Below are 18,309 nucleotides of genomic sequence, written 5' to 3' on the forward strand. Positions count from 1 at the left end.
GTCTGTATCATGGGGCTTCGTGTAGCTATCGAACGAAACATCGAGATCTTGGAGGTGTACGGGGACTCAGCCCTAGTGATTTACCAAATCCGTGGAGAATGGGAAGTGAGAGACTCAAAATTGATTAAGTTCAGCGATTTAGTGGCTGGATTGATCAAGGTATTCAAAGAAATAACTTTTCATTACTTCCCACGAGAAGAGAACCAACTGGCTGATGCCTTAGCCACTTTGGCTTCAATGTTCAAAGCAAGTAGAGAAGCAGAAATAATGCCCCTCAAAATGAGCATACACGAGGTCCCTGCACACTGTTGTAGCATTGAGAAAGAAGTAGACGGACGGCCTTGGTTCCATGATATCTTAGAATATATCAAGAATCAAAGGTATCCCGAACAGGCGAATGAGAACGATAAAAGAACAATTAGAAGAATGGCAGTGGGATTTGTTCTTGATGGGGATATCCTGTATAAAAGAGGAAAGGATCAGATGCTTTTGAGATGTGCAGATGATGTTGAAGCCAGAAAAATACTCGAAGAGGTCCATGAGGGAATTTGCGGAACGCATGCCAATGGTTTCAATATGGCCAGAAAGATCATGAGACTCGGTTATTATTGGCTGACAATGGAAAGTGACTGCATCAATTTTGCCAGAAAATGCCATAAATGTCAAATCTACGGTGATAAAATTCATGTAGCCCCTTCACCCCTTCATGTCATGACTTCTCCGTGGCCTTTTTCTATGTGGGGCATGGATGTCATAGGGCCAATTTCTCCAAAAGCTTCAAATGGACATCGATTCATTTTTGTGGTTATCGATTACTTCACAAAATGGATTGAAGCCGCTTCGTTTGCCAATGTGACGAAGACTGCAGTGTGCAAGTTTTTGAAAAAGGAAATCATTTGCCGATATAGTTTGCCTGAAAGAATCATCTCAGATAATGCCACGAATCTGAACAATAAGATGATGAAAGAAGTGTGCGAGCAGTTCTAAATAAAGCATCATAATTCCTCGCCCTATCGTCCAAAGATGAACGGGGCTGTTGAAGCAGCTAACAAGAACATTAAGAGGATCATTGGGAAAATGACTGAGACATATAAAGATTGGCACGAGAAACTTCCATTTGCTTTGTTTGCATATCGCACATCTGTGCGAACATCTACGGGAGCAACTCCTTTCTCTCTAGTCTATGGAATGGAAGCTGTGCTACCTATCGAGGTTGAGATCCCCTCTCTGCGAGTATTGATGGAATCAAAGTTAGAAGAGGCAGAATGGGTTCGAGCTCGATATGATCAGTTGAACCTCATTGAAGAAAAACGTCTAAGGGCAATTTGTCATGGGCAAATGTACCAAAAGAGAATGATCGCAGCCCATGACAAGAAGGTACGACCAAGAGAGTTCCATGAAGGAGAACTCGTTCTGAGAAAGATTCTCCCAATACAAAAAGACCTGCGAGGAAAATGGGCACCAAATTGGGAAGGACCATACGTTGTAAAAAAGGCATTCTCAGGAGGAGCTTTAATCCTTACCGAGATGGATAGGAAGGAGTTACCGAATCCGGTGAATTCAGATGCGGTGAAGAAATATTATGCTTAAGATGAAAACCCGAAAAGGGCATCTAAAAAAAAAGGGATCAGGGCGAAAACCCGAAAAGGGCGTCTTGATTAGTACAAAAAGATTAGGATGAAAACCCGAGAGGGCGTCCTAATGAAACAAACCTGGCGGTCGAACGATAGGTCAAGTAGTGAGACTACAGTATTTGAAGCACTTCTGAAAGCTCGAAATTTTCTACGCAAGAAGCCATGCTCGAAAAGATTATTGATTGAGGAACGTGGAAGAGTTCATGTGTTGAATATCTAGAGCATTTGTATCCGTTGAATACGACCTTTTCTTTCTTTTTGACATTTTTACTCTCATTGGTTAACTTTCTTTGTTTGCCACATTTGAAATAAAGGAATATGAGATATCCTTTTTATCCCTACCTGACCATCTTCATGCATCTCATTATGTGTTTATTTAATGATAAATAGTGAAATGACATACTCTAAACAAAAGAAATGTCAAGCATTACCCGGATAAGAATTTGATAAGTGCAAGATCTTCAAAGCAAGAACAAAGTTTAACCAAGGGCAAGAGGGTGATATCTGAGAAACGTCGATTACTCGTAAAGCTCGAAGACAAGTATGAGGCCTGAAGAGAAGGTCGAGAATCAAAGCAATGAACGCAGATCCTCAACAATCATGGCGAAAATGACATACGACCAATATGCTTAAGGAGCACTGCATAATCATGTAGGCATAAAGGCATTTAAGACAAACATGTGCATATCATGATGACATCATGCATGGCATATACAGGTAATCCAGTAAAGCAAGAAATCTTGAATGAGAGTCGCACTGAATCAAAGGAAAAGATACCCGAGTTCTACCAAAGGACTGGTTTTGGTATTTTGATGTTTAATATTCATACTTTCCAAGGAAAATCAACTCATATTGCGAGAGATGAGTTGAGCCTCAAGACGCTGAGGTAATTTCAATTTCTGTTGTCAAAAAAATCAACTCATATTGCGAGAGGTGAGTTGAGCCTCAAGACACATTGAGGTATTTTCAATTTCTGCTTTTCAAGAAAATCAACTCATATTGCGAGAGGTGAGTTGAGCCTCAAGACCGTTGAGGTATTTTCAATTCCTGTTCAATTTATGTTTTTCAAAAATCAACTCATATTGCGAGAGGTGAGTTGAGCCTCAGGACACGCTGAGGTAATTTCAATTTCTGTTTTTCAAAAAATCAACTCATATTGCGAGAGGTGAGTTGAGCCTCGGGGCACGCCGAGGTATTTTCAAATTCTACTTTCAAAAAATCAACTCATATTGCGAGAGGTGGGTTGAACCTTTTAATTTCTACTTTTTCAAGATCAGCTCATATTGCTAGAGGTGAGTTGAGCCTCGGGGCACGCTGAGGTATTTTCAATTTTTTGTGTGTTTTAATTTCAACTCATATTGCGAAAGGTGAGTTGAGCCTCGGGTCACATGCCGAGGTATTTTCAAAATCTGTTTGGCAAATTCTGTGTTCAAAAATCAACTCATATTGCGAGAGGTGGGTTGAACCTTTTAATTTCTACTTTTTCGAAATCAACTTATATTGCGAGAGGTGAGTTGAGCCTCAGAACACGCTGAGATAATTTCAATTTCTGTTGTCAAAAAAATCAACTCATATTGCGAAAAGTGAGTTGAGCCTCAGTTCACATGTTGAGATATCTTTAGTTTTTGTTTTTAATGTCTGTTTTTAAAGAGTCAATTCATATTGTGAGAAATGAGTTGGGCTCAAGATCACATGCCAAGTAAGAATAAAGATTGAAGTTGATGAAAGACACCAAATGTGGCCTCCCTGAAGTTGCAACGGAGCAGGTCAAAGTTGCAAGTCTTGACTCTCTGAAGTTGCAGAGTGGAGCTGATCGAGAATATCAGATCTTGCCTTGCTAGAGTTACAAAAGAGAAGATCGCAAATTTCATCTCACAGAAGCGATAGAAGAGCAGATTAAAGCTGTAGACCTCATCTTTCTGAAGCAGCATGGAAGCAGATCAAAGCCACAAATCTTATATCCTTGAAGTTACATTGGAGTAGATCGAAGCTACAAGGCATATGTCAGAAGATGTAGTGGATTGAATCTAAAGCTACAAGATGCAGTGGACTGGAAGAAGATTATCTGAACTAGAAGAGCACCAATGAAGTCAAGACCCAGCAAGACCAGGCAAAATTGGCCTTTCATTATGTCTTTGGTCCATTCCCGTTACACGACAATGAGCAAAGAGGGGCAGCTGTACAGGCCAATTTTGGGCCACCCCCAAAACCCAATAACAACCAGAACCCAATTTCCCTGAACCCATATACCCGAAGCCCAATAACCTAAACTACTAGCCCACTAAATTAACAGCCCATTACACAAAATCAGAAACAAAAATACCTAATCCCAAACCCTAGCCCCCTAGCATTAGGCGCCCACTTGTCTCTGTCACCACCGACGTCTGCCACGCCCCATACCCCCACTACAACAGCCCCATACCTCCACAGTCCTCGTACGCCACGCCCACACCCCGTACGCATGACAACAGACTCTATACCTGCAAAAAGGAAACAAAACAACAGCAGCAACAGAACAGTAGCGAATGGAAGAAACAATATTTTTTGTACTCTTCTTTGAAACATTCGGCTATAAAGCCTAAATGGAAATTTGTAAAGGGGGGATTTTTGGCGATGAAACGGAGATTTTCTTTCAATATTAACAGATTGAATACAAGAACCATTCGAAATATACATATACAATCAGGGGCTCTAACACTAAATCAGAAGCTAAAATCAGAACCGACCTAAGGTGACTTTTTTTCTTATATTTTAAATTCGTTTTTTGGTCGATTTCATACATATATATATCAAAAAATATAATAAAATAATAGAAATAAAAAAAATAAAAAAAATAAATTTTTTACCTTTTCCGACCACCGCGTGCGGTGGCCGGCGCCGGCGCCGGCGAGCCTCCGGTGACCGGACCGGTGACCGGCCCGTGGCCGGAGCTCCCTCTTCTCCCTTCTCTTCTTTCTTCCCTCTCCCATTCTCTCCCTTTTTTTCTCTCTACGGTACAAAATGAATTTTTTTAGAAAATTTTTGACTTATATAGGGGTCCAAAACGCACCGTTTTGGACCCCCTCTGTTTAGACTAAAAACGACGCCGTTTTGGACGCGGGTCGGGTCGACCCGACCCGTCCGACCAAGGGATCCGCGTGTTTTTTTAGGGAGGGGCTATTTGCGCAGTTGGCCCCTCCGCTTTTTCAACGTTTTATAATCAAGTTTTTTTATATTTTAAATTCGGCCCCGCTATTTTGCCCTGATTTCGTTCTGGTCCCCCACGCTGCGCAGCGTTTTAATAATTTGAGATATTGTGCTTTTGATCCCCCATGGTTCTGTGCATGTTCAAATAAGCCCTCCTCTTTTGTTTTATATTTTAAAATCTATCCCGAGCTTTCTATTTTGTTTTCGATTCAATCCTTTCTATCATTTTTGACATTTTAATAATTAATTTTGTCATTCATTTTTTATTATTACGTTATCTATTGTTATTATTATTATTTTTATGTATATGATATTTATATTATTATTAACTCCTATTATTATTTCTAATATACATATATTACGTACATGTATATACAGTATTATCTTTTATTACTTTATTATATAGTATGATTTTTAATTACTTTATTTTTTTTTGTATTTTAATATTATTACCATTATTATTATCATCCTTGTTAATATAGTGAATACTTTGTTACATGTATATATCGTTAGTATTATTAGTTATACGTTTTATACTAGCTCTTGTATATGTTCTTATCAATGTTAGTATGTGTTCTATTTTGCATGTATATCTTTAATATATATATAAGTATATATTCATGCAATATTGTAATAGTTTTCTTCAACATCATTATTTCCAATATATATATGTTATGTAAATATTTTAGTGTCGTATTATATATTTATTTTTTATGTATTACGTGTGCGTACTTTTTAATATTGCATTTATATTTCATACGAATACTATATTATATTTTTACATATTATATCATGTTTATATTTTTCATATATGTTATGTACATACATTTTCAATATTCATTTTATACATATATATGTATATATTATGTACATATTTTAACATTACTAGTTATATATTTTTACTATCTTATGCATATACTTCAAACACTATATATAGTATATTTCTAACACTATTACTATTTATATATAAATATATATATATTTTACGTACATACTCTTAATTATCTTTATATGTATATTCATTGTGTTCTCTTTACGTTTTCGTATTCAATGCTAACATTGCATTTGATCTTGCATGCGCGGTTATTATTTTCTAATATTATTGTCATGTTTGTTATTTGTTTCAAATGTATCAAGCCATTTCATTTACTTATTTTCATTTCGTATCAATTATGTCTTGCATTCTTCTGAAAATTACGTTCCGGTTTTCTAATTAATTTCAATAGTCAAGGCAATATATCGATTTAACATTAAGTCATCGAGTTCATCGCTATGTTGGGTGAACGTCAATTGACTCGTGTTAAAACGGCATATCCTTCTCAAAAACCGGAATAAACTAAAATTTCTCGTTTTTTTTTGGATCATAACTAAACTTTACATTGAGTTCGCATTTTTAAAAATTAAGACAACATGTGTTTATGAGATACCAATTTTTGGGCGTCGCGAGGGTGCTAATACCTTCCTCGCGCGTAACCGACTCCCGAACCCTAATTTTCCTCTGGCTTTTAACGTAGACCTAAATCCAGCCCTCCTTTTGTTTTAAAAAAACAATGAATCTAATAGGTGTCCAATCACACCTACGAAAAGGATCGGTGGCGACTCCCTCTTTATTTTAAAATCAAACTTCAGTTTTCAAACTTTTTCACTAGATTGTCACAATTAGCGACCCCAAACCAAAATTTTTACGTCGCTACAGGGGGAAAGGCCAAAAGGGTCCCTAAACTACTGCTTATTAATCAGAAATATGAAAGATATTAACAAGTTGAGGCGACCAGATCTTGACAGGGATTAAATTAAAGTATAAGCCAACTTGGGCGTGGAAAAATTGTGAGAAATAGAAGAATAGCGAAGTGGATATATGAAGTAGAGAGATTGGCTGATCTATATCAACCTGCTTCAACTGACATCCTATTATTTCCTATGTACACATCAACTCATTCTAGTAGTCAACTTGTTCTAGCCGTTTTTTATAAATGTCAGCAACTCAATATTGCTTCAAGGCATCAATGGAGCCTAGCATTCAACCATTACAAAGATTACAACCACCGCTTTGTTGTCTTTGCTGATGATGGGTGGACAGGAGGCGGTGTCCTGGCATTCCTGTTATTGCTCATAGGTGTACCTACATAAGAAAATACCAAAACAAATTTCCATCATCATCACACAAAAAAATGTGTTGGGAACACAAAAAGAGACCAGAATGATGCCAACACTTGTACTTACTCAACTCGATTGGCTTCCCTCCAAGGGAAGATCTGCGGGACCTGTCTGACCCTGATGTTTGGACACCGGTAAGTGATTCCCTACGTGCTGCTTTTGCATGAGCCGTGACTGGTGGTGACTTGAGATCGTTCACATTGCCCACTCCCCTGACAGGTGACTTTAGTTCTAATGTCTTCTGTAGATTCCTGTAATTTTTATGCAGAGATGTTCATATTGAATTACAGTCAAGAAGGCTTACCCTGTTAAGGTTTTTCACACCTTGACACAACTGCATACAATATTAGACGTTTCTAAAAGAATGCATATGTCAGTATTCTTCATTATGATCCATGTTGCATGGGCCAACAACTATAGTCCACGTTAAATAAAAAGTTAATAAGAACTGAGTTTTGCCTACCTTTTTTCAGAGCCACTAATCAGTTTCCCAATGGTTGTTCGCAGCGATTTTCTTACTTGAGATCCTTTACCATTTGCCGTTCTGGACTCTGTAGAAATTACTGTTTGCATGAGATTCTGTATGTCATTTCTAGAGTATACTTTAGGCTCAGGTGTACTAGGTAGCTCAAGTCTAGGAATTTGTGTTCGACAATCAGTCTTTAGTGCTTGCTTTTGGAAGGATGAACTAGTAGGGCTTTGATGAGGCTTAGAATGATAAGCCTCCATCACTGAGCTGCCGTTGCTGAGATTCCCAAACTGTTTTGTAACTGCTTCTTCATCTTGAAACTGACTGTATTTCTGTACGGATACTGTGCAAGCATGTAAAGACCTACTAACATCTGCTGATACTTTTATCTGACTATTGTCCTCATTTCTTGAGCCTTCCGAGCTCAACCTCCTTGCCCGAGTTATAGAAGATGGAATTTTTGGTCCTCTCCTGTCTTCTGCATTCATTGCCTTCTCAGATTTCATGGTGCTACCATTCTCAATGCTCAACCTTCGAGTACGTGGGGGAGTTTTCGCAATCGCTGCCATTTGTTTCTCAAATGGAGATTTAGGTTCTTTCATTTTGTATGAAGGTGTGCTCGGTGCTTCCTTATTTGCCAATGCTGATCCTTTACCATTTGCCGTTCTGGACTCTGTAGAAATTACTGTTTGCATGAGATTCTGTATGTCATTTCTAGAGTATACTTTAGGCTCAGGTGTACTAGGTAGCTCAAGTCTAGGAATTTGTGTTCGACAATCAGTCTTTAGTGCTTGCTTTTGGAAGGATGAACTAGTAGGGCTTTGATGAGGCTTAGAATGATAAGCCTCCATCACTGAGCTGCCGTTGCTGAGATTCCCAAACTGTTTTGTAACTGCTTCTTCATCTTGAAACTGACTGTATTTCTGTACGGATACTGTGCTAGCATGTAAAGACCTACTAACATCTGCTGATACTTTTATCTGACTATTTTCCTCATTTCTTGAGCCTTCCGAGCTCAACCTCCTTGCCCGAGTTATAGAAGATGGAATTTTTGGTCCTCTCCTGTCTTCTGCATTCATTGCCTTCTCAGATTTCATGGTGCTACCATTCTCAATGCTCAACCTTCGAGTACGTGGGGGAGTTTTCGCAATCGCTGCCATTTGTTTCTCAAATGGAGATTTAGGTTCTTTCATTTTGTATGAAGGTGTGCTCGGTGCTTCCTTATTTGCCAATGCCTTCTTGAGGTTCTCAATCTACAAGAATTTATTCAATAGTTACAAAAGCAGGGTCAATTGAATATAATTTACATGCAGGCAGAGTAGTAGATTTGAGTAACCCAAACCAAAACGTACAGTGTTGAATCGCTCAAGTAAATGACACAATTAATTATATGCTTACCTGCTCTTTGAGCTGCATAACCTCACTGCTCTCTTTATTTAAACGAGCAGCACCAAGTTCTACTGTTGAAACTCTCCTAGCAAACTTCAAGGTACTTAATGTTTCTCCAAAAGAGTCTTCTTCCGGACTCACATGAGCAAACATCAATGTCTTAGCATGTCCACCTAGACATTTTCCATATAAAAAATATCAGTAGAAAAGAAAAATAAAAAACATAATCTAAATGAAGAACAATGTGTGCCATTCTGAAACTAATAAGCTGGAGGTTTTGGTAACAACCTAATGAGTCTTGCAAGAGAAGCGTGAGTTTGCTGTTTCTGTAGGGTATGTGAGAGTTCTTCTGAGCCAAAGCGGTGACCACATCTCCAAGACAAGAAAGAGACTTATTAATATGTTGAGCCTCCTTTAGCCTATCTCCAGTAACTTCCGATTTGTCCACCCTTTCACTTCCCGCAAGGTCAACCAAATGCAAGCAACTACGAATCATGTTTCCAGATGTATATTTCCCATGCACGTGTACTGTTAGGATACTGCAAAGTGAAACATACAATCCTTGTGATATCTGTCTTGGACACATGCTCATTATCTGACAATCACTCTCAAGTCCAGGTAACATTGCTATAACATAGAAAATATAAGGTAATTTTTTATATAAAAATATTGAACCTTTGAAACTGACCTGTGGGAGCGGCTACTTCTGTTGTTGATTGCAGTGGAACAGACAACACGATTCACCTCTCCATATTTCATTAGATTTAGCACATCACTTGTGGACTTCACTGTATGCAATGTAGCATCTGGAAGGCTTAAGCCATTATCATTACTGCAGCTACGAATCTCTAACTTGTGCACATTAAGGATACCATTTACATGAATGCTTTAGAAATTGCAAGAATAAGCAAATTATCATTTTCCGAGACAGAATTCAGTAAGAAAGGATATTTGGTGGATGATGAATCTTCTGAAAGAAGGTCTCTGATTTGTTCATTATATATCTCCACCATTTGAACTTGAATCTCGTAACTTATGCTATCTTTCCTTTGATTAGAAATTTCAAAGAGATCATTGAGAGCTAAATAATTAATCCCCAAATCCTTGGTTGATCCACCTGATGGACCACTCTGTCACCATATGAATTGGAACCAAACTAAGTCTAACTCAGATAAGTAGACCAAGATGATACGAAGCAAATTGAAGGTCTTACCATAGTATAAGTTTTGCCTGATCCAGTTTGGCCATATGCAAAGATACAAACATTATAACCATCCATGACAGATCGAATCAAAGGTTGAGTGTCATTAAACACATCATCTGAAATAAGATTGTGTAAAGAAATCAAATCCATGTACAAGACAAGACATCATAACCAACACACACTAGACTGAATTTTGTTACAATTTACCTTGTGTTGCACTTGGACCAAAAACACGATTAAACTGAAAGACTTTTCTTCCATCCTTTTTGGGTTTTGATGGGTCCGAAATCACAAGTGAACCATCCTCTCCAATAAAATCTATTACATTTCTAGTTCCACCACAGAAAGCAGGTCTAATTCTGCAGAAAACCCGGATATTTCCTAGAAGGTAAAACTTTTTATCAGGACATGATGATTCTGCAGCTCCAAATTAAAACAAAACTATGATGAACATTGAACTTGTACCTTTCAAATCTTGTACCATATTGTATAACTTTCTGTTCTCTTCCACCACCTTGTGATACTGAACTGCAGCAGTGGACATCTCTTCTACTTGACTTCCTGAGACCGTGTAAGTAATGATGGGAAAAAATTCTCAGAAGAAGAATTCATGCATTTACCCCGGTAAGCTCCATGAGTAAAATTAGGAAGTACAATTTATGATACAACTATTTTTTGCATTTATACAGTTTAGCTGAATTCATCATGAGAAAAAGATGACTATGGAGAAGCCATAAAATCTAAGAAAAAACTAAAACACATGCATTTGAAGTTAAAAAGTTTAGGAAGAAAAATCTAAATGACAAAGCATGTAGGAAATGGAGCAAATAATCTCAACAAGGGTTACTCAATTTAGCTACAAGATGATTGCTAACGTAATATACCTATATTTTTCAAATCTATTTGCAGTTGTGATTGTAAGTCTTCAAACTCTCTTTTTGCTGTTAACAACAAATCCTTGAGGTCCTGACAATAAAATTTTAAAAAAATATATGATTAACAACAATATGAGCATTTCTTGTTATCAGGTTGGTTAAAGATTCCAGACCTGATCTTTCAGCTAAAACAGAGAAATGATTCAATATATTTGGAATTTTGGATTGCTCCATCACTATTAGACACCTCATATGTTAGAATAGTCTAAAATGAGAAGGAATCCTTGCACTTTTTGCTGTCTGGAATATCCAAGTGGTAGAATAAAACATAGACGGACTTTCCATTTTTCCTAGCGAACCCATAACCAAAAATTGTGTCCACAAGACATGTTTGGACATAAATATGGATATGATCCTCCAAAAAAACGATATTTTAAAAAGTTGAGCATACCCGTATTTGACACATGCATGTATTAGACTCAGCCAGCAGGTAACATAGTTTTCCATAATGTTTTTGCAACTAATACAGGATAGGTGAAGAAAACGAAATACATACTGAAAGTTCCTTTTCCTGCATTTTCAATAAATTTATGTGGTTTTGATTAGCCTTCTTCGTGCAAGCCCTTGATCCCTGTAAAAACGATGAAGGTCTCATCAGATTTTGCTACATCAGACGTGGTAATAATGCCAAAGCAACAGAAAAAATTGTTATACAGACTGACACAAATCATATGGAGACCTAAATATCTCCATATTATGATACTGAAGCAAAACTACCAACAGTCTTTTAATGAATAATTTCAGATTCTCAAGTGTTAATTATTTTACAAACAATGTTTAACTTAGAAGCTGCAGTATTTGCCAGATACGTAAATGATGGGTTTTAAAAATTACTATTTATCCCTAGGATTTTGCATTTTATTGCTGAAATTGATAGCTAAATTGAGGTTAATGCTATTTAAGGTAATTAGCAACTTATGCAAAGACAAATCTATATCATCCTATTCATCATTTTTCATAAAACAGTCTCCAACATCTGTGTCTAACACATATTCAGATATGGATATGGGTACGATCCTCGAAATACACTGAAAAACTTTGGAAATGTTGAATGTACACATTTGAGGCACATAGCTATATCCTAACATAGGTCAAAATGTTAATTTTCTGGCAGACTGACATTTAAATTTGTAGGCCTCGTCAATTCTTTATAAATTATATACAGGCCTCACCAATTCTTTAAACATGGATTTCAGCTGTTTTGGAACATAAAGGGCATGACTATACTCACTTAAACACTTCACTAATAAAGAAAGAGGGGGGAAAACGGAAAGGAACCAGCCGGTACTCCATAATAAGTTTCAAATCCATACTGTCAGAATTTAGAACACATAAAGCACTCTTATAGGTGTTCTTTCAGAAATGTAGATTATATTGAATTTTCATTTGGAGAAGGTAAGAATTTTTTCTTGGCTGCTCTGAGCTCACCTCTGGGATCTTATTTACAAGTTGCTCCTCCAGGCAACTTGAAATCATCTTGCTCAATACTTTGACTGAATCCTGTATCAGAGGAGAATTAAATACAGAAACTGAAGTCTATACATTCAATTTGTTGAATAAGAACAAGGTCCATATACAAAACATATATTACCGGATTTCTACTGTGGAAAGAACCCAAAAAGTTGTCATCAAAGTTTTCCTTTGTGTCAACCATGTAGTCGGCTAGTAACTTCACAATTGTATCTACAAGCATATGCATCACATAAACGTCAATTAATAAGGAACTTGATTAACATTCTCTCTAAAACAACAATATTTGCTTCGGATAATACATATGTTAAGGTAAAAAGACAACAACAACAAAAAAAAAAAAGAAAAAAAAAAGCAAGTAGCTAGAAATAAATGTGCCTCCCTTTTATTTAGCGTTTAGACTACAAGACCTATAACTTTTATTAAGAGGATTCCTATGTTGACCGCGTCAAATGCACTATTTGCCAACAGCTTGAACAAACGATGTTGCTGTAGAAAGTTTAAAAGTTTTTAAGGGCAACTCAAACAAAATGAATCAGAACCTTCAAGTTTATAGACTTCGCCATTGGCAGGCGGTCGTTTATCACAAGCAGCAGGCATGTCCAAGCGCCTACAAGATTCTGATGAGGCTCGCGAGTTGATCTTAGTGGAAGAATGCATTACCATGGGGGACCTTGTAAGCTTATAATATCCATTTGCAGTTCCGCAATTAATCTGCTTACATTCATGATATGACTTGAGGGCTAATATGCAGTCTACAACCTTAGCTGAAGACCCTGCGTCCAAGTTATCCTGTTCCAAAGTTTCAACATAAATTTGCAACCAGAAACTACAACAGTTATTCAATGTGGAAACGGAATTTACCCTTTCGAGATCACAAGCTCCAAAGGCTGGCAATTTAAGGTCTTCAATGGCAACAAGAAAATTCCTGACATTTTCAAAGTATTGATAGGCTGCTGGAGGCTGAAACTCCCGATTGAGTGATTGTGCATGTGAATTACTCTCCACGACCTTGAAATTCATGGGAAGAGTGCAATTTTAAAAGATAAGGATGAGGCTTAGCTTAACTTTACGTTCAACAAAAGATAGTAAATCTGGTGATACCTTGGGTACTGCACCAGGATGGATCTTGTTAATTACATTGCAAAGAATCAAACCATTTCTCAAGCAAGAAATGAACTCTTTTTCTGATGGCTGGTTGGATATCCCCAGTGGACCAACTAAGGTTTCTAACCAAGCAAGAGCCACATATCTTCTCAACGCTGCGAAAACCAGTGAACAAAATGGTAATGTTCATCAACTTCTTTGATTAAAATAGTAAAAGAACTAAAGGGTTGAATAGTATCAAACTTTTTTCTTAACAAAAAGGAAACTTTATTTGCAATGAAAAAAATAAATATATGAAAACTTCACTTTCTTGTTTCTTTGCAATCTCTTTGCAAACGTAGAAAGAAATGAGTAAAGGAAACCAACCAGCTTCTTCAGCTTTTCTTGAAGCCAAATTGAGGTCATGGAACCCAGTTCTTGTAACATACTCCATTTCAAATCCCTTTTTTCTATTCTTCCTTTCACATATCAAATCAAACTCATCAGAACAAGTTGAAAATAAAGAAAAAATATATCCCAAACTTTAAATCATATCAGATAAAAACCAATAAATACCCATTAATTCATTTATCTCCCTATATATTAAAAACTATAACTTGGACCAAAAAAATTGAGGAAAAGGAACATACTTTGATAATCTTTTCTGGGCATTCTTTTTTAACCAAAACCAAAAACAAAAAACTAAAGTTAACCCAGAAAAAAGAAAAGGAACTTAAGGAGCAAAAATGGTGTAGTCGCAGTCAAATGAGGATAAAAAATCAAAGGATGTTTAATTCTTTTTGTGGGATCCCTCTCTTCTTTGTGTCTGCTTTGATATTTTGCAATCTTGTAATTTTGTTTCTTCCAATGGCCTTGGCTTCGGTGTTTGGCTTGGATCCGAAGCTCAGGCCTTCAAAATCGTAACGTTAACTTTTCTGAGCAGAAATTTGAATTCAAATACGTAGGTCCACGCGGGGGATAATCCTATCCGTTTTTTATGCCACGTGAAATACCTGAACCTATGGATGAGATTTATCGTTGTAGAAATGTTTTGGCGATGATTTGAATAGGGCGTGGTGGGCACATGCTTGAGAATTAATGTACGTGCATAGCACGTACAACATGTGCGCGTGAGATTTGCGGTATGTGCATTCTTACAAAGATAAGTAAAAAGAATTAGGATTTTACTCTGTCCAGTACAATCATTGGTGTTGCACTAATTTTCACGGAATTTAAAAAATATTTATTAAAAATTATATAAAAATTCACAAAAAGAAAATTAATTTATGTTTTAAATCTAAGGGTAAAGTTAATTATTTATTTCAAATCTCATGTTTATGATGAATTTTTTATTGATTTATTATAAAAATAAATAAAAATATCCTAAAAAAATATAATTTAATTTGTATATGAAAAAATATTTTTAATAATTTTTTAATTGAATGACTGTTCAGTTGATCAATGGCAACAATTCAGTAAAACACTTAAAAAAATATAAATAATATTAATATTTTTATTAATTTTAAAATATAAAAGATAAAATGTTAAAAAAACATAAATTTAAAATATTAAAATCTTGACATATAAATAATATTATTTGTGAATTAAGTTTTAACTCAATTAGTATTATTACTATTCAAATAATAATAATGATGTGAGTTTGAGTATGCATAAACATGTATTTTCTTCCATGTTAAGAATTTGTAAATAATGGGTAGAAATAAATTTTGTATAGATAAAAAGGTAACATTTTATTTTATTTTTTAAAATTACTCATTGTTAGTGAAATATTTTAATTCATAAGCAGAATTCAAATATGGTTGCATGTGCTCATTTTTCAATTTTTGAATTTTTTTTACCATTCCTTAAATGAAACATGTGTGACCCTTAAAAATCTACTTATGAAGTTTAATTTTTTTTTTACAAATTTCTAAATAATTTTTATTTTTTTCCCCGAAAAAACAAATGATTATTTTTACTAAAATGCCTTATGCTTTGCCATGTGGTAGCCCTTATTAGGCTTCAACTTATTTTTTTGTGTGTGTTTGTAGTGAAAAAAATTTTAAATTAATTATTAAACGTGATGTATCAAACATAAATTATTATGTATTAAAAAATGATAACATTATATATAACGTCTAAAGAATTTAAATTAATAAATAGATAAATAATAAATAATTATATTATTAGTAATCTATAGACTAAATATAAAAGGAAGCCCTTTTCTTGTAACACAAGTTCATTTTTTTCATTTCAATTACAATGGTAAAATTTCAGTTTTGATAGTTAAACTCAAATATAATGTCTAATCTTTATATTTTTACGCTCTATTTTTTTCTTTTTTTTTTTGCTATTTCAATTATAATGGCAAAATTTTAGTTTTGATCCCTCTGTTAAACTCAAATTTAAGATTTAATCTTTATATTTTTACACCCTTTTGTTTGTCATTTCAATTATAATGGTAAAAATTCAGTTTTGATCCCTCTAGTAAACTAAATTTAAGATTTAATATTTATATTTTTATTTGACATAATTTAGCTCTCTATTTTTACAATGATATTAGGTAATCCAAATAATTAACATATTTAGCTATTTTGGTTAATTTTTTCTGTCCATTTCAAAAATACTATTAAATCAAAAAAATTATTTTGGCATAATAAATTGGAACAAGTGTTATTAAAAAAATTTCAAATTAGCTACTAAAAATATTAAGGGTGCTAATTATTTGGATTAACTAATAATATGACTTTTTTTATATATTTTAATCATTATAATATAATGATAAATTTTTAGTTTTGATCTCTGTTATGCTCACATTTGAGATTTAGCCTTTATATTTTAATTTGGCATAATTTAATCATCTACTTTTATGATGACATTAGTTAGTCCAAAAAAATTACATCTTTAGCTATATTGATTAAAATGATTAAGTGAATTTCTCTTAAAAATACTTTTTAAACACAAATAAATATTTCTAGGTGAAGTTGGATTGGGTATTTTAAAAAAAAACTGACATCAACATTTTAACCAAAATAATTAAGGGTATCAACTATTTGAACTAACTAATTATATTACGTAGAAGAACCAAATTATATAAAGTTAAAGAATAGATACTAAATTCTAAATTTTAATATAGTAGAGAGATCATAACCATAATTTAATCTAAAACAATCTATGCCTAACACAATTATTAAATTTTATTTAATAAAAAGGTAATTATTTAGAAGGTGAAATTTTTTAATTATAAAAATGAGATTAAAATTTTGCCACGTGTCTATTAATATTTAAATAATAATTATTTAATTTAATTGATATAAAGAATTATATATTTATCTGAAATAAGTGGGAGATAACAAACTAATATTTACTAATATATATATATATATATTATGCCTGAATGAAAATTATTCATATTTCATTATTGGTATTAATTGCTTTCCTTCACATCATTTGTCATTTATAGAATTTTGGTTAAAATATCTCATAATTTCTTATACTCTTCATAAATTTAGAATTTGGTCTCATATACTTTTATTTTTAGGAATTTCATCCCTTTATATTCAAATTTCAAAATTTAAGTCCATTGTTACTATTTTTTGGGTTAAATTTGTTGATGTGAAATTAAAAAAAAATACTCACTTGGTAGTAATGTATCTAAAAGAAATGACTTTGTAATGAATTTAAATTTAACAAAATAAGATTAATAGTGTTAAGAATTCGACCTAAAATTTAAAATCTAAAAAGTGAAGGAATTAAATTTATAAAAATAAAAGTACAATAACTAAATTTTAAATTTAGGTATCGAGGAACTATTTTAATTAAATTAAATTAAGTGATAAATAATTAAAGTTATCATCAACAAATCAACTCTTAAACTTGCTTAAGTTAATTCTACAGTTTATCAAGCCTCATTTTCAATTGTCAATATCTTAGCTCATTCTTATGGCACTAGTAGACTTATTTTGTCAAATTTCTTCGATTCTTAATGAAAATTTATTTTATGATGCACTTTCAGCTGTGCATGACTTAGAAATTTTTGTTGGAAAATTGTTTATGATGAAACATGTCCTCTTAAATCTCAACGTGAAGCTAGATTCCATTGAAAAAAATGATAGCAACATTTTATAAAAACAACATAAAAGTTATCGCACTACAATTGGGAATTCATGTACGAACGCTAAGCTATTCTTCAAACAAACTATTCTAGCTCAGCAATAAGCAATCACCAACTTAATGAACTCTAAGCAAAAGCTTAAAACTCCGATCAAATAACATATACTTATATTTATGAGATTTTTTCTAAAAGCATAGGCATTATATTGCAATAATAATGCGACCATAACTATCACTAAAGAAATAAAATATCATAAGAAGACAGCATATAAATTAATGCAAATATCATATCATACCAAAGGCAATAAGGGATGGGATAGTAAAATATAATCAAAATCGCATTTGAAAATTATCATGTCGATGTGTTTACATTGAATCTTGTGGCTAGTAATTTTAAGAAACAAGAAGGTATGAGAACGCAAAATATAACTGAATTACTTCAATCAAGCAATTTGGAGATTGTTAGGATTTGTGCCATTAGTCCCATGCTTTTGTCATAGCCTACTTGTAATTGTCTAAATTGATTGAATAAATTGTAAAATCACCACGTGATTATCTAATATTCTTTGTATGGTTGTCTTCAATGGTTTTTTTATACATATAAAGTAAAATGAAAAAGCAAATATTGGTTTAGTGATTACACATGGTTTAACTCATATTAAGTTG

At 34.0% G+C, this 18,309-nt stretch overlaps 1 protein-coding gene across 4 annotated transcripts; it reads right to left on the minus strand.

Annotated features, from left to right (window-relative positions):
* Nucleotides 1-6,582: 6,582 nt before the first annotated feature.
* Nucleotides 6,583-14,396, minus strand: LOC107922535 (kinesin-like protein KIN-14L). Of its 4 annotated transcripts, none has more exons than XM_041114012.1 (20): nt 14,181-14,396; nt 13,918-14,009; nt 13,549-13,706; nt 13,309-13,455; nt 12,987-13,236; nt 12,566-12,657; nt 12,403-12,474; nt 11,471-11,545; nt 10,924-11,005; nt 10,505-10,600; nt 10,247-10,420; nt 10,049-10,155; nt 9,787-9,965; nt 9,524-9,688; nt 9,124-9,374; nt 8,845-9,008; nt 8,672-8,699; nt 7,441-8,080; nt 7,044-7,228; nt 6,583-6,942 (listed from the first exon to the last, which is right to left on the minus strand). In XM_041114012.1, the coding sequence occupies exons 2-20, from the start codon at nt 13,982-13,984 to the stop codon at nt 6,857-6,859; spliced, it is 3,018 nt and encodes a 1,005-aa protein (XP_040969946.1). In that variant the 5' UTR covers nt 13,985-14,009; nt 14,181-14,396; the 3' UTR covers nt 6,583-6,856. The 4 variants fall into 4 exon arrangements, with proteins under 4 accessions (XP_040969946.1, XP_016708106.2, XP_016708105.2 ...); XM_016852617.2 differs by having other exon boundaries at nt 7,441-7,510; nt 8,102-8,699; nt 14,181-14,394; XM_016852616.2 differs by having other exon boundaries at nt 7,441-8,699; nt 13,918-14,005; nt 14,181-14,390.
* Between the last annotated feature and the right edge of the window lie 3,913 nt (nt 14,397-18,309).

The sequence above is a fragment of the Gossypium hirsutum genome, chromosome A01 (genome assembly GCF_007990345.1).
Source record: "Gossypium hirsutum isolate 1008001.06 chromosome A01, Gossypium_hirsutum_v2.1, whole genome shotgun sequence".
Taxonomy (NCBI): Eukaryota; Viridiplantae; Streptophyta; class Magnoliopsida; order Malvales; family Malvaceae; genus Gossypium; species Gossypium hirsutum.

Excerpts from the sequence above, each read along its gene's own strand:
- LOC107922535 (XM_016852616.2), bottom strand. The coding sequence starts at position 13,984 with ATGGAGTATGTTACAAGAACTGGGTTCCATGACCTCAATTTGGCTTCA. Across the intron at positions 12,475-12,565 it reads CTTTCCACAGTAGAAATCCG|GATTCAGTCAAAGTATTGAG; the intron begins GTAATATATGTT and ends CCTCTGATACAG. Across the intron at positions 10,156-10,246 it reads TGGTCCAAGTGCAACACAAG|ATGATGTGTTTAATGACACT; the intron begins GTAAATTGTAAC and ends ATCTTATTTCAG.